At 36.0% G+C, this 15,618-nt stretch overlaps 1 protein-coding gene across 8 annotated transcripts in view; it reads left to right on the plus strand.

The window, feature by feature from the left end:
* The window catches only part of LOC112045107 (rap1 GTPase-activating protein 1), a 391,775-nt gene that overhangs the window by 354,355 nt on the left and 21,802 nt on the right, over positions 1-15,618 (plus strand). For all 8 annotated transcript variants that reach the window (XM_052887390.1, XM_052887392.1, XM_052887391.1 and 5 more), the window contains one exon: positions 3,673-3,857. In XM_052887390.1, coding sequence (XP_052743350.1) covers positions 3,673-3,857 — 185 coding nt within the window. The remainder of the gene's footprint in view (positions 1-3,672; positions 3,858-15,618) is intronic.

The following is a 15,618-nucleotide window of genomic DNA, read 5'->3' on the forward strand; positions in this document are numbered from 1 at the left end:
ACTAGAGATATCTTGGGAAATCTCTGCTTATTTTCGAAAGCAAAGCTTTAGTAATAACCGCACTGCACTGTAAGAAAATGTTATGATTACTATAGATAAAGTTAAATTTTAATTAAAGAGAAACTTTATCTTTTGAAAAGAATACTTACTTTGTAAAAAAAATCTTATGAAATTAAAAAAAAACTCAGAGCAATATTTACCGAGGTTTTAGTAGGTAAATAATATAGCAGAAATGAAGAAGTATATTTTTAATGCAGTATATTTATTTGCTGCTGAGCGACTTTGAGCGATCTAATCCTACTAATATTATAAACGCGAAAGTTTGTATGGATGTTTGGATGTTTTTTACTCTATAACGCCGCTACTACTGAAGCGATTTAGCTGAAATTTGGAATGGAAATAGATTTTACTCTGGATTAACACATAAGCTACTTTTTATCCCGAAAAAATCCACGGTTTCCCGAGATTTGCGAAAACTGATGATTTTGATGATATTAATGTTTGTTACTCTTTCACGCCTCAACTACTGAACCGAATTAGCTGAAATTTGGTATTAAGATATATTATAGCCTTTATTAACAAATAGACTACTTTTTATCCCGGAAAAATCCATGTTTCCCAAGGGATTTGTGAAAAACTAAATTCCACGCAAACGAAGTCGCGGGTGTCCGCTAGTTTACTATAAAAAAACCGCATAAATATGTTGGTTATAATTTTTACCCCCGTAGGTACCGGTAATAGGCAATATTTATACCTTGCGAAATTTATGTGGGAGGGATCGTGAGGTTTGAGTTGGGTCGTGAGTGCTTTATTTGCGCGCCCGTCTAATATTAGCACCTACATATTTTGTGCTCGGTATTATTTATTTTGTTTACTCCACTTATTTGATCTAGATTTAGCTTTGACCCTATACAGAATCCTAGCACAGGATTTGTTAGAGGGCTATGGGTATCTTTAAACCTTAATAAGTACAATTTTATTAGCAACCTCTTTCATTTCATGTCTCACATGGAATGAAAGAAAACAAAAAGACTTTTTTATGTTGTCTATCGTGCCAAAACCCCCCCATGACGTTTAAAAAAGTTTTCCGCAAGTGTTCAAATAGGAAGCTAACTTTTGTGTTTTGTATTATTTTTTACAATTTAGATTCAGTAGTTTCGTTGAAAAGGAGGGGGGAGGGGATTGGTCTATTGGTTTATTTTACTAAAAAATTGGAAACTATTCATTTCAAAATTACAAAAAATATATATATTGAAGATCCTAATAACAAGCTGTAGTTGTTATTATTAGACACAGTTCAATGATCTAAATAATGAAACTAATAATCATATAAGAAAATTTTATATAAAAAAAAAGACATTGCCATAAAAAAACTAGAAGAAAACAGATATTTTCTTGACAAACCATTTAATATATTAAATGCAAACAATTTCGTTTAAAATAAAACGAAATTGTTTGCATTTTATCCCATTTCCATACTAGCACCCCGAGTTTTGACCCGTGTAATTTCCCATTCCCGTGGAAATACGGGGAAAAATATGTTACTCGCTGAAAATATAGCTTTCCATTGGCGAAAAAAAAATGCAGTTTTGGAGTCATATTTGTAATAAAAAACAAAGTATTAATATCGAAGTCTATTAAATACAAACAAACTTGAAATATATTGTTAAGTGTTGCAATTTGCACATCAGTTATATCCATCTTACTCAAGAAGTGATCATAAAACGTTATAAATTATAATATAATTGTAGCTAAAAAGTTATAACGAATGTTCCGCTTTCATGAATTTTCAGTCGACATGAAAGCAATGCGTCATATAAATAAAATGAGTTATAATAGTATGCGGCATTCAGGATTTTATATCTGTAAATGATATTAAATATTTAGTTATTTAGATCATTGAACTGTGTCCACTAACAACAATTCATCATCATCATTAGGCCTTCTCCCAGATGAAGTTTGGCGGTCATGAGTAGAAAACTCTTCCGGTCTTTTGCAATATTTTTAAGCTGTGTCAATATTAACTTGGTCCACTATTTGATATCATCTACCCACTTTCTTCGGTGTCTTCCTGGAGCACGTTTTCCGGGTATCTTACCTTCTAGGATCAACCTAGGAAACTCATAGAGGGATCCCCTTTGCAGATGCTCAAAAAATGCGATTTTCCTCCTCTTAATAACAACCACAGCTTGTTAATAGGATCTTAAATATATATATTTTTTGTAATTTTGAATTGAATAGTCCCCCATCCCCTATAAGGGCATGGGGGGGGGGGCACGATGGACAACATAAAAATGTCTTTTATTTTCAAACTCATTTCATCATGTGACACATCAAATGAAAGAGCTTGCTAATAAAATTATACTTATCTATACTAATATTATAAAGAGGAAAACTTTGTTTGTATGTTTGTTTGTTTGATTGTTTGATTGTAATGAATAGACTCAAAAACTACTGGACCGATTTTAAAAATTCTTTCACCATTCGAAAGCTACATTATCCACAAGTAACATAGGCTAAATTTTATTTTGGAGAAAAATAGGGTTCCGTAAGGTATTTGGGTTTTTCTGACACAAGGTGTAAAAAATCAACCAGAAAAGTAGGGTAGGGGTAGGCTAGGGGTAGGATAGGGGTAGTTGAAAATTTACATCGAGTTTCACGCGGACAAAGTCGCGGGCGTCGGCTAGTTAAGGTATAAAGATATAGTTAGTTAGATCATTGAACTGTGTCAACTGTAAGAGAATTTTGTTCAGAATGCCCACGATAAAACGTGGGTTCTACATACGAGAACATCTGACGAATCGCTTTACATAGCCGTCGAACAATGGAGCCCCACGGGACGCGCAATTGAAAGCCTTGTAAAAATGTTCCCAACAAAGGAGGTCTAGACTAGAATGTAGCCTTCTTTGAAATTAGATGCGGTTTACCAGTTTTATAGATTGGATCGCTCATAACTTGTGGGATATTACAATGTAAAAATAGTTAATTTTCTGAATATCTAGCATTTTTTTTAAATCTTTTGGCAAAAGCTCAGGTTTCAGGTTGAAGGGCGTCAACATCATAAAGTAAGACTTACTTCTCGGTTTAGTAGGATTTACTTTAGTAGACTCACTTTTCTAGGGTTTTAGTTTGTAACGAATATTCCTCGGAAACTACTTAACCGATTTTTAAAACTTCTTTACCAATACATAGCTACATTATCAGCGCGTAAAATAGACTATATATTATCCCCAAATTCCCACGATAATGCGAACTACGCTGGTGAAACCCATGCTAGTTTAATATCAACGCTCTCGATGCGCCTAAAGAAGTTTCGCGTATAAAACAACTATAGTGCAGTCGCCGAATAGTGGCTACTGGGTAGAACTTAATTTAACCATTTGACTCCTAAATGGACGACCGGTCGCCCATCGTATCCGTTACGTGACATGTAAAAAAATATAAAGTAAACTAAGGGCAATAGGCGAGCACAATATCATGCTCCGCGCGATAGAGGAATATAAAGATTTTTTAAATGGCTCACAACGGTAGATTAAAACCGCATTCCCTGATTGTCGGCTTCTTCAACGCAGACGGGCTTTTCGATAAAATACTCGCGGGCAGCGAATGGTTAAAAAAAAAACGTGTCAGGAAGTTTATATTCCTAAATTAATCAAGAGTGTTTTGTTCCAGGAACACCCCCCACTATAGTGCAGCCGCCCAATGGTGGCTACTGGGTGGAGGGAGGGGAAGACAGTTCGGTGGACGAGGAAAGTGAGCCACGGCCACAGCCGGGTACACCTCGCCAGTCGTCGCGAAGGCACAATATCGATACAGATGACACCGCCAAGTTCTACAGGAAGTTCTTCTTTGGAAAGGTGAGATTTAGACTTAACGACCATTGCACTATGTTCTTACTACCAATAGTATCCAGCGTTCAAAGTTTGATATCACTGTATGACAGGTCAGTAACCCTGAGACCTGTGAGGATCTACGTGGATGATCTCGAGTCCAGTCCATAAAGTAGTCATATTTTGATTGACTAGAAAGGAAGAATTTCCTTTAGGAGCGTTTTCTTTAGTTAGGTGACATTCATGATCGTCATTATCATTCTAATTAAGAAAGTCTAGCCATCAAACTGTAGCTGTAATTTGCTTTATCTGAAGGAGAATATTTAGATAAAGTATTTATGTGTTAATTGTTGTCACCAACTATTATAGGCGAAATTTTACCACAGTAGATAATACATTTTGTTGAATCCTGCAGCCTGTAGCCAAGTTACACACCAAATCTATTTCTACAAACGCTAACGCTTCGCTTCGCTAAAAAATGGGTATTAATTGATTATTATCGGATTGATAGGTAGATTTCGTTATTTGCGATAACGAATTTCATTCCCATACATTTCTTTCCTTTCGAAGATTTGATGTATATAACTGGCCAACAGGCCCAAGTCAGAGTAAAGATATCCAAATGTTGTATTATTTTTCAATATTTTATGTCTCACAAAAAAAAGAAAAAAAAAAACGATATATGGACGCACAAAGACAGCAGACATGAATTACAAAAATATACTAAATAATGCAAGTCAGCCAAAGACAAAAGAACAATAGATGATAAATTTAATAACACAGAACAATACTTGATACAGAACTTTTTCCGCCGTCCATTCTGCTCTACTTATACGGAATGAATATGTTAAATACAGCCGGCTAGTGCTAAGACGCTCCTCTTACCTACAAGCACCTATAATATTGGACAGAGAGCCTGTGGTACCCAGACATACTTAGTCATAACTGTCAGTAATCGTCGTATACATGATTTATAGAAGTAATGAGTGACTATATGCCATCCTTGTTCTTTTTACTACACATAATGTAAGTTAGAGCGTGATAAAAATAGGTTTAAACAACTGCTCAAGGTAAAAATGAAATAAGTGCCAGAAACTGGTCGCACAACAGTTTAGCGTCACACATATTGTGGTTGTTCCTGGCCGTGCAACATTAAAAAGGTTATAGAGCGAAAGTGGTCAAATATAGTCCATCGTACGTCGTTATCCGTCAGTCGGTCCTTTTCAAGTCATGTCATGCTTTAGTGAGGCGAAGGCAACCTTACCAAAACTTGAGTCCATTGAGAAAATCGAATAAATCACATATAACACTTTAGCTCAACGTCCACTTTAATTGTGCATCTTTTTAGAACTAAAATGCATTCAATTTTAGGCAATAAAGGTCTAAAATGCATATATAGATAGAACGAGAACTCATGTGATTCCTAAGATTTTTCCGCCAAAAACCCATATTTTAGCAAGACTGAAAGCTTGTCAACGCTTTGGTACACCGACAAATTTTTGAGCAAGAAGAGTGATAAAAAATGTTTTTCTTCAAGAAACATACTTTAATTAAATTATTAACCAGATCCTTATTTATACATCATATTATCATCTCCATATACATTTATACCCCTGGGTACCAGGGACCGACGTTGTATTGTCAGGTGGGCATTCCTATTTTATTTTTCCTATAATGAGGTATGTCTAGCTATTGCAGGCTCTAAGTCTATATTCAGTATGTAGGAAATCCGATCCGAGTAGGCGTCCAAGAGCTTGCGCCATTGAATTTTAAATTCGATCCTCTCTTCCCAGTTATCTGCAGTCTTTTCAATGTACGAGTATTATACAAGGTGCTGAATATAAAATCTTTGAAAATAAAAATATTAAAACTTACTAACCGAGCTGCATATGTGATAACTGTTCACAGCGTAATGTCTTACGGTATTTTATTGTGGGGCAATGCTGCCGATATACAATCTATATTTGTACTTCAAAAAAGAGCAATTCGAGCAATATATCAATTAAAATCACGCGAGTCCCTTCGTCAAAAGTTTAAAGAAATAGGTATACTAACAGTAGCCTGTCAATATATATATAACAGTATAGTCTATGTTAGACAAAATATTAATTTGTACAAACGAAAAGGAGATTTAAACCCACGTCTTACTAGACACGGGCATAAGTTAGTTATTTCTGCATATCGTCTTCAAAGAGTAAAACAATCTTTTGTAGGTTTGGGTGTACTCTTTTATAATAAGATCCCCAAGACTGTGATGGACATGCCAATGCATAGCTTTAAGCAATGTGTTAAAAAACATTTACTTAGTCGAGCGTACTACAACATTAATGAGTTCCTTAATGATAAAGATGCTTGGAGCCCGTTGGATCAGCTTCCACCTTCACACAGGAAGTAAAACTATAAGAAATGTAAACAGTAATTGTTATCAATTGTAAATTATAATACTGTATGACTTTTTCAAAAGAGCAACTGTTGAGTTTCTTGCCGGTATCTTCTCAGCAGAACCTGCCTTCCGAACCGGTGGTAGAATCTTTACAAATAGTCAACTGACGTGTCAAAAGTGCTTGTAAACTGAGCCTACTTGAAATAAATGATTTTTGATTTGATTTGATTCTGGTAACTTTGTTATTTTTTAAACGGATTTTGAAATGCATTTTAGTTTTTTATGCTTTACCTTCCTCGGAGTTGCCAGAAAGCTAAAGCTTCTTAAAGGAATCATTCTTCCGGCCTTAAAAATTAGGACATCCAAAAAATTTAGGTATTAGAAATAACTTTACCTTTTGAAGTTATTATACGTCTGTATCTTTTGCTCGTGTTAGATTGACGATAGAGTTTTTAATAGTTTATAAAAAAGCCGTTCTTGTGACATAAATATACAAGTAGAGCTATTTATTGTTATTGCAATGTTTGGTTCAACGCGATAATCTCGAGATTTACTGTTTCAAATTAAAAAGTTATCTCAGTGGTAAATAGCCCATTGATTGAAGAAGGCTATTCGGTCTTTATATTTAAAATTAGGCCATATCATCATCATCATCATCAGCCGATGGACGTCCACTGCTGGACATAGGCCTATTGCATGGACTTCCAAAAACAACAGTCTCGAGCCGCCAGCATCTAGCGGCTCCCTGCAACCCGACCAACACTGTGCTTTCCGGTGCGGGGTCGCCATTCCAAAACCTTGGGATCCGAACGTCCATCGGCTCTTCAAACTACATGGCTTCCCCATTGCCATTTCAGCTTCGTGACTCGCTTAGTTATGTCAGTGACTTTGGTTCTTCTGCGGATCTCCTCTCATTTCTGATTCGGTCACTCAGAGAAACTTCGAGCATAACTCGCTTCATCGCCTGCTGAGTGACTTTGAACCTACTCGTAATAAGGCCCATAGTTAGCGACCAAGTCTCAGATCCGTAGGTACTTAGGCAACACGCACTGTTCGAAGACTATCGTCTTTACGCTATATAGTGAACCCGCAAGGCACAGCTAATATAAACGTTGCACATCAACAATAATTAGCCCTCTTTCGAAGGCCATTAGTCTAGATAATGTAGTTATCTAAATATCTCCCGTCAGAAATGGAACCCGGAACTTTCCGCCTTCGCGAAGTTCGCATCGTTGCCCTAGAGGCCATTAATATTGGCAAAAGGAAAACAGAACTATTACGCAAGCGATGCCTTGACATTTCGCGCGCCGCGCAGTCTGACGACGAGGGAACATCTTGCCAACTGGGACATTTCTGCGGAACATTTTCATCCTGTGTTAAATATTTTAACTGCTTCTTAAGTCTAGTAGGTATAGTCAAGTCAGGTCTATATTCAGTAATCACTATAAACGAGTGGAACGAGTCATTTTAATGGATTTCTTCAGTAGGTATGACTCATTTTCCATTCATTATCAACCCATTATCGGCTGACTGCTGAGCTCGAGTCTCCTCTCAGAATGAGAGGGGTTAGGCCAATAGTCCACCACACTGACCCAATGCGGATTGGCAGACTTCACACACGCAGAGAATTAAGAAAATTCTCTGGTATGCAGGTTTCCTCACGATGTTTTTCCTTCACCGTTTTGAGACACGTGATATTTCATTTCTTAAAATGCACACAACTGAAAAGTTGGAGGTGCATGCCCCGAACCGGATTCGAAACCATACCCTTCGGTATCGGAGGCAGAGGTCATATCCACATTTAATACCAACAAATATAATATCAGCCCTTCCAGCTTCCGTTTTCCCTACCACCTACAACATGGGTATATTCAAGTTAAGAGTGAATAGGCATTTTCTAGGCAAGCGTGTTCCAACTTAGGCTGCATCATCGCTTACTGTCAAGCATGATTGCTGCCAAGCGCTAGCCTATATAACGTAAAAAAAAAAAAAAATATAATATCACAGTAGAAGAGCCGGCTTGGCCCTTCTATGTAAAAAGTTATGCAACAAACAACTGACAACAAAAGCATAGCATGTTTAACAATAGCTCAAAATAAGTTATAAAACCGATACAAGTTTAAGGAAGGTTAAGGTTTAAATATTACCGTTGATAATTGCAAGGTAAAGAACCATGTTGATTAACTACGCATGGTATTCCGGAAGGCCGATACTTAAAAGGGTATCGACGTGACGTATACGCGTTTTGCGATGTCAAGGGGAACGTGATCAAGTGGACATGGCTGCTTTTTAACTTTTATCAATTTTATAAAATATACACTATACACTACTAAAATTTGGTTAGTCAAAAATAAAAGTCATTCGTATATTTGTTGCATAAAACAATGAAATACATACATTTTGGTAAAGCTATATAATATATATTCAATAAAACTTTAAATAGATTAAAAAACACGCTTTTTGCACGCACTAAAAATTACAAATATTGGATTTAAGTCATATCCATATCGTGGGGGTGGATTTTAAACAGCTAGTCCGCCATCTTGGGAAGGCCGCCATATTGGATTTGTAATGACGTTTCTTAGCCAGTCATTTATTGTCATCAGAACTCGGAGCGTGTGCAAAATTTCATCTTAATCGAAGACCAAGTGAAGTGGATCAAATTAAGATTCCAGAATTTAATTTTCTTACATACATAGTTACATGTGAAGCTAATATAAAATAAAGCTTGTAAAAATAAGTGATTTTTTTACCGCATCAAGATTTTATAGTACTAGTCTGGAATTTAAGTTGTCCGTGATATTGACTAGAGCATTTTACGGACTACAAATTAGAAGTTCTCTGTATTGATTAGTGTAATTTTATCACAATAGTTGAAATCATTATGGCTAATGGCTAAGTATTGAATAAATATTGAACCTACTAATGAGATACATAATGTTAAAAATTGCAACAACATTAAATATCACTGCGTACGTATTTTCATCTACAACAAAAAGCAAAAGAGTTTTAATAATTCCGGGGTTGTTTTCGGTTTTTCTCTAACCGCTATTATCGCTTACTGAAACTTACAGTCGATTATATTTTAACGTTTTATCTATCGTTTTCTGTAGTCTGTTTAATCCAGCGATATTATTATCCTCCAAAATCTCGTAGAACGTTAGTCGAAGTCATTAATTTCCGTTCGTCTAATAGCTCACGCTCTAGCCCTACGTCTGCTACACATTTACCAACACGTGTGAAGTTTCCCATACCCACGCATAGATTTGCTTTTTCTTTTGGTCTCTGTGTATCTTCATTGTGCCCTGGTTTGATAGGCGGTTAGATTGAAGTTTATTGTTTTTTGTATTTATCTGATGATTTAGTATGCTCTTCAGTTTATGACATCTTTTGATTGCTTTGTGTTGTTGTGTAAACAAAGATTATCATTGCAACCTTGCCTAAATAAGATGTTTTCTTTAATAAATCAAGAATATATGTTTTAAATGTAAAACATAATGTATAGATTAATAGTAGTAATTTACATGAGCTCTTCAAAAGTGCATGGAACGTAGTTTTATGTTTAAAGGACTTTACTTATCACAATGACAAATGAATTTTAAAAACGCAATATTTTTTATTTTTTTTACACAATTAAAAAATAATTAAGGCCCCTGTCCATAATTCAGCAAGAATGATGATTATTTTAATTTTAAACACTTTTTAAATTATAGAAAAAAATCGTTGGTATTTTCTGATTGGCCAGATCTTCCTACCACTTAAGAACCTATCGCTTGAGTTCATTAAAAGCTTTTTATCAAAAGATGCTGCGAGCAAATCGGCCTATCTGCATCTAGTCAATCAATTTGCTTCTTTGTGAACATGAGCTACGTCTACACAAGCGTTTGGCTCTAGGTGAGCACGTGTCACACCTAGCTATCATCGAGTGGTCCATTCGCATTCCGCGCGTGGACACCCCGCGAGCGAGGCGATCCGGTGATAGTACGGAGTTGATGTAGTGAGCGCATGCCCTTACAAATCCATACGAAAAATACTAACCACTCGAGGTGAGGCGGTGCGGGTTAAGTCCTGGGTGGTTCTAATGAGCTACGACCTTAAGGGTGCACCTGCTCATTACAACATTCACCGGCTACGCCAACAGTGGGAAAAGTCTGAAGCCAGCGACGCGTAACCGTCTTACTTCACGCTTGGAGAGTCACCCGCCATGTAGATCGGACAGATTATACGCTGCGTGTATATCTTTGTGCTACACATTGTATTAGGCTCCTTGTATACCAATTTAAATCCATGCCTCAAAGAACATGTAAAACTAAGTGCGGTAATAACTGGCTGACTGACATGTGTCATTATGTCCACTTAAGTAGCAACCTTTATAATAAAATTAATAAGTTACTCAACATCTACCCTTTGACTTTTTCCAATTGTAAAAACTAATGTAAATCGTGGATTAAATGTCTTTCCTATGACGAAGCAGAGGAACTTTTAAGGTCCTACAAGTAACCTTTCTTTCACACAATCATGATCTCCGTAAACTACACTGGTTCTGTACACCACACCCACACGCACGAACACACACACACACACACGCACACATAAACACACACACACAAAACACATACACGCCTACACTAACACACTTAATCACGTACCACTTTTTCACAAATTGTGTAAAAAAATATTGTTTTATAACAAAGCTTGTACGAGTATGCATGTCATGTACCTCTGTAGAAGGGCGTTGATCACCACAACACAGTTATAACTTTTGTGGGATCACCGTCACCTTTTTGTTTTTATGTACTTTTTAAAATCATTCATCATAAAAAAATATAAAACATATTGGATTGATCATTAGCAATTAAGGCGCAGCAAAACTCAATAGTTTTGTTGTCAGCTGCAGAAAGTGATTAGTGCCTTAATGTCCGATTGCTATACTATGTGCAACTAGCTTTAAGCAGAAATCTGATCGTCCGTACGCCTATCAGTTACTTACTCGGATTTACAAAGTTACAACATATTTTATAATCATGTTCAGTTAAAACACAGTAGCTATATTTTTGACAGCCTCCGTATGCGCGGTGGATTTACAACTGAGGTCCTAGGTTCGATCCCCGGCTGGGCCGATTGAGGTTTTCTTAATTTGTCCAGGTCTGGCTGGTGGGAGGCTTCGGCCGTGGCTAGTTACCACCCTACCGGCAAAGACGTACCGCCAAGCGATTTAGCGTTCCGGTACGATGCCTTGTAGAAACCGAAAGGGGTGTGGATTTTCCTCCTAACAAGTTAGCCCGCTTCCATCTTAGACTGCATCATCACTTACCATCAGGTGAGATTGTAGTCAAGGGCTGACTTGTAAAGAATAAAAAAAAAAAGCTAAGTGTGGTATAATAATAAAAGAGCTGACTGACATTAACAGACCATGCAAATCTCAATAGTACAGGAAATCTAGAAAAAAACGTAGAAGATTTGTAAAAGAATTAAATGACTCGAGATTTTTTAAGCATCGGTTGGGAGCAATCCAACAAGATTAATTTAAGTACATCGACCCCCCCCTTCAGGAGTGGCTCAAACAACTCGAAAGTTTTTGGATTGCGTTTTTCTCCTAAACTATGAGTTTATTTGACAATAATAAAAATTTTAATAAAAAAAATACAACCGACTTACAACAGGTGGAAATAGGCTGATAATGATGATGAATAGGGATGATGACAGTTTTTTTTAATTGTATATAAATTAAGAGTATTCTATTTGTAAAGCAATTTTGTAAAAGGAACAGGGTATCTGCGATCATTACTTTCGGAGCTACAGGGATTTAAAGGGTCAGATTTTCGGCGCTGCCGCGGATCCCTGTGAAACGCTCCATACAAAATGGCACGAACTAATGACGTCGTAGGCAATGTAATGATCGTTAGATTTGTATGTGCGTTCAAACAAAATTATTAATATCTTTGTTATTTGTGCGTTGATATATTTACAAATATCACATTTAATGTAAGGAAGCTAAAACTGTATGAATTTTCATTTAATTACGATAAAAGATTTTTAATAGATTTGAAATTTTATAATCTCATTTATTTTGCCTTTGACCTTATTTACCCGAATGTATCATAACAATTAATATATACAAACCTAGTCATCATTCCCATTGTGATTTAGAATGTTATTTAGATAAACCAATACGGTTTTGGCAACCGGTAACACATTGTCGCATAAAGGCTTAGCCCCCATATGTCATCCTATCAATACAGTTCAGCAGGTTGTGACCGCAAGGGTTAGCATCGCGTTGGGATGAATGTGCGGCCGATGCGAGCGCCGATAGGTAACGGTTGACAGGTGAATAAGTTACGACAAACACCGGATGTGTTATTTTAGGATGAAGATTTGTAGTCTGGCAAATTCGTTGATTACACTCCTATGGCATGCGGGTGACAGAGGGAAAGACTGCGCGGGTGTGAAATCGTGCGTACGTGCGGGGAAGTGACGTGCATCAATCGTGCCTATTGATTCCATAGTTAGGTCTTCACAGCTTAATCAGTCTTAAATTGAAATCAGCAAAGCAGGAACATTAATAAACAAAACGTACCGTGATTTCACTTGCGTTATTTCAATTCATTTTGTATAAACTATGATTCTCGCAAATAACGTGGTTGAAGAAGTTTTAGATACGGTTCAGTAGATCGAAAGATTACCCCAATAACCTCACAAACCTCTTTACAACTATAGTACCTATAGATCTATCACCTATCTGTAAAGGGGCCTTCCTCTTTGTGTCTTTAATAATAATAATAATAATTTATCAATTTTCTGGTACTTTAGTTTACACTATACTACTGTATACCTTATCTCAAGAATAAGAATCGCCTAATCAGATATTCTCTACGCTCTATGATTGTTTTACTGTGAGTCTAGTATGCGACATACATTAATTAATTGTTGAAAGATTTCTAAATAGTTTAAAATCTATTTTGTTAAACATAAAATTGATTAATATAATAGATTTTATTCTTATTTTTTTGTAGAAATAAAACTTATTTTGGATTGAAAGTGGACATCTTTTCAAATTTATTCACAAAATCCTTTTTAATATTAAGATCCGGGTGAGAAATTAACAAAGCATCAGACGCAATATGAAGTGAGAGAATTCATTTAAATCTGCGACGAAGACAGATGTTAGGAAGCGACAAAAGAAAAGTGAGGGCAATAAGCAAATGCCTTTTCATAACGCAGAATTGGTTCGGGGACAATTCTTTTGGGGACGAATGGCTCCTCAGAAATGATTGCCGCATTGGCAGCACTTCGATTGAATAAATCTGTGGAAGGTAGAAATGAAAATGTTATGCGAGTTGAAAAAGATACTGAGGCACCAGGTGCTGGAATATAATGTTTAAGGTTCATTTGAGGCTCTTTTACGAGCTTTCAGAATGAAGTTTCAGTTATGTTTAGTGTATATTGTCTTCAGGGAATTCATTTTAATAAGTTTCAATATAACTTGCAAAATATACCTGCGTATTGATTTATATATTGAAATGATATTTCTGGAGAGTTATTTTCGTCTCCCCGAACCGTCAAATGTAATAACAACAAGCTATAGGTATAAAAAGAAACAAAACTTAAAAGAAAGAAACAAAAACAGCAAAACAAATAAATGTTTTAAAAATAAAACATTTATTAGTTTTGTTTTTACACATATATTTCCAGCGATATTTTGCGTGATAATATAATACCCGTATTTGTAAATTTATAATTGTAAATTATGTAATTCATTTCGTGAATAATATCGCCGGAAAATGCGTGTGGTTAATTACATAATATCAAACTATCACGAATGTACACATTTGTATTAGCGAGTTAGAATAAAGAAGTTTCACCCGCGTAGTCCCGTGAAATAGGCTATATTGTATCCCCGTATTACAAATATATATACAATATAGCCTATTTTACACTCTGATAAATGCTGCTTTCTATAGGTAAAAGAATTTTTCGAATCGGTCTAGTAATATTTGAGTTTATTCTCTCTGTTGTGTAACTGTAGATACTGTAGATTTTTCTCAAAAGAACATTGTATTTTATCTGCTTTTTGAGCGGTTTTGTAGCTAATAATAATTTATCTCAAGAAAATCATGCCAATGAATAGAATTATTTCCGATGGTTGAGCTTCAAAAAATCCGGAACGTTCCATCTACAATGACGCGATCCATCAGCGGCTCAAAAGGGGGCATTAACCCCTCGTCCCTTCAATTACCGTCTTTAGCTTTCAATTTGCGTCTTTCAAAAGAAAAAGGACAAGTGATAAATTCGGAAAACTCGGCAGTGAGATGATATGGAAAGATTCGTGATTTTAACGACATCTTTGACATCAAAAACCATTAAACCAAAAGTACCAATTTTGATTTAATGGTTTTTGATGATCAGAATTGAAAGAGTCAAAGTGACGGTAATTTGGAGAGATTGGATGTCTTAATATCTTTCTGTAATATAATTTACAAAAAAAGCTGTCGATTTTTTAAAAAATTTTGTTTTCGATTATGGACTTTTGTTCTTTCTGAGAAAAATCTATATTTATAATTAGGTATGCTAGATAAAACACTGTACATCTTTTCAAAATCAGTAAAAGTAGTTTTCGGAATTTAGCGATTGGACAGAAATTTTAATGCCGAATTTTTTGGTAATTATTTTCGAAGTAGACCCTCAGTTACTGATTTTATCATGAGACATTTCTTTCATGAGTATTTACATGAGTAAATTAACAAATGGCTTTGAAACAGCAGAAAAGCACAAATTGAAAAATGCGGCGAAATATAAAATAGCTAAGTCAGACAAAAAGCAAACTGAAAATCTGCATAAAAGCTCCAGTTATTTGCTGAGTATGGATAAAGTTTTCGCCAGACAAAACCGCTTTGCCCATAAGCCAACCGGACTTGATTATGGTTGAATTAAGCAAAGTACACTAATGATTTCCTGGCATAGAATTTATAAGGATGCTTTGAGCACTTACTCCGTGACGAATTGTTTAAGCCGATCACGTATTGCTTGGAATTGCACTCGGGATACGGATAGCTTAGTATTGTCTTATAAAAAGTAGAGATAATTGTTTTTAGACTTAAATAAATAAAATAAAATAAAATAGCCTTTATTAATGAAGATTTTGTACATTTAAATTATGTCCCTAATCTCATTGTGCCTCATGGCAAAGGCCTCCTCCAGCTCCCGCCAGTGTTTCCTGTCCAGAGCTACTCTTCTCCAGAATGGGCCAGCTGTAAGCTTCAGCTCGTCTTCCCACCGTCTATGCTGCCGTCCCTTTTTCCGTCTCCCATTGCGAGGGCACCATTGTGTGACAAGGGTACTCCACTTTTCTTGAGGATCCCGAAGCATATGACCTGTCCATCTCCACTTAAGCTGGTCCATCCTGGT

The sequence above is a fragment of the Bicyclus anynana genome, chromosome 19 (assembly GCF_947172395.1).
Source record: "Bicyclus anynana chromosome 19, ilBicAnyn1.1, whole genome shotgun sequence".
Classification (NCBI taxonomy): domain Eukaryota; kingdom Metazoa; phylum Arthropoda; class Insecta; order Lepidoptera; family Nymphalidae; genus Bicyclus; species Bicyclus anynana.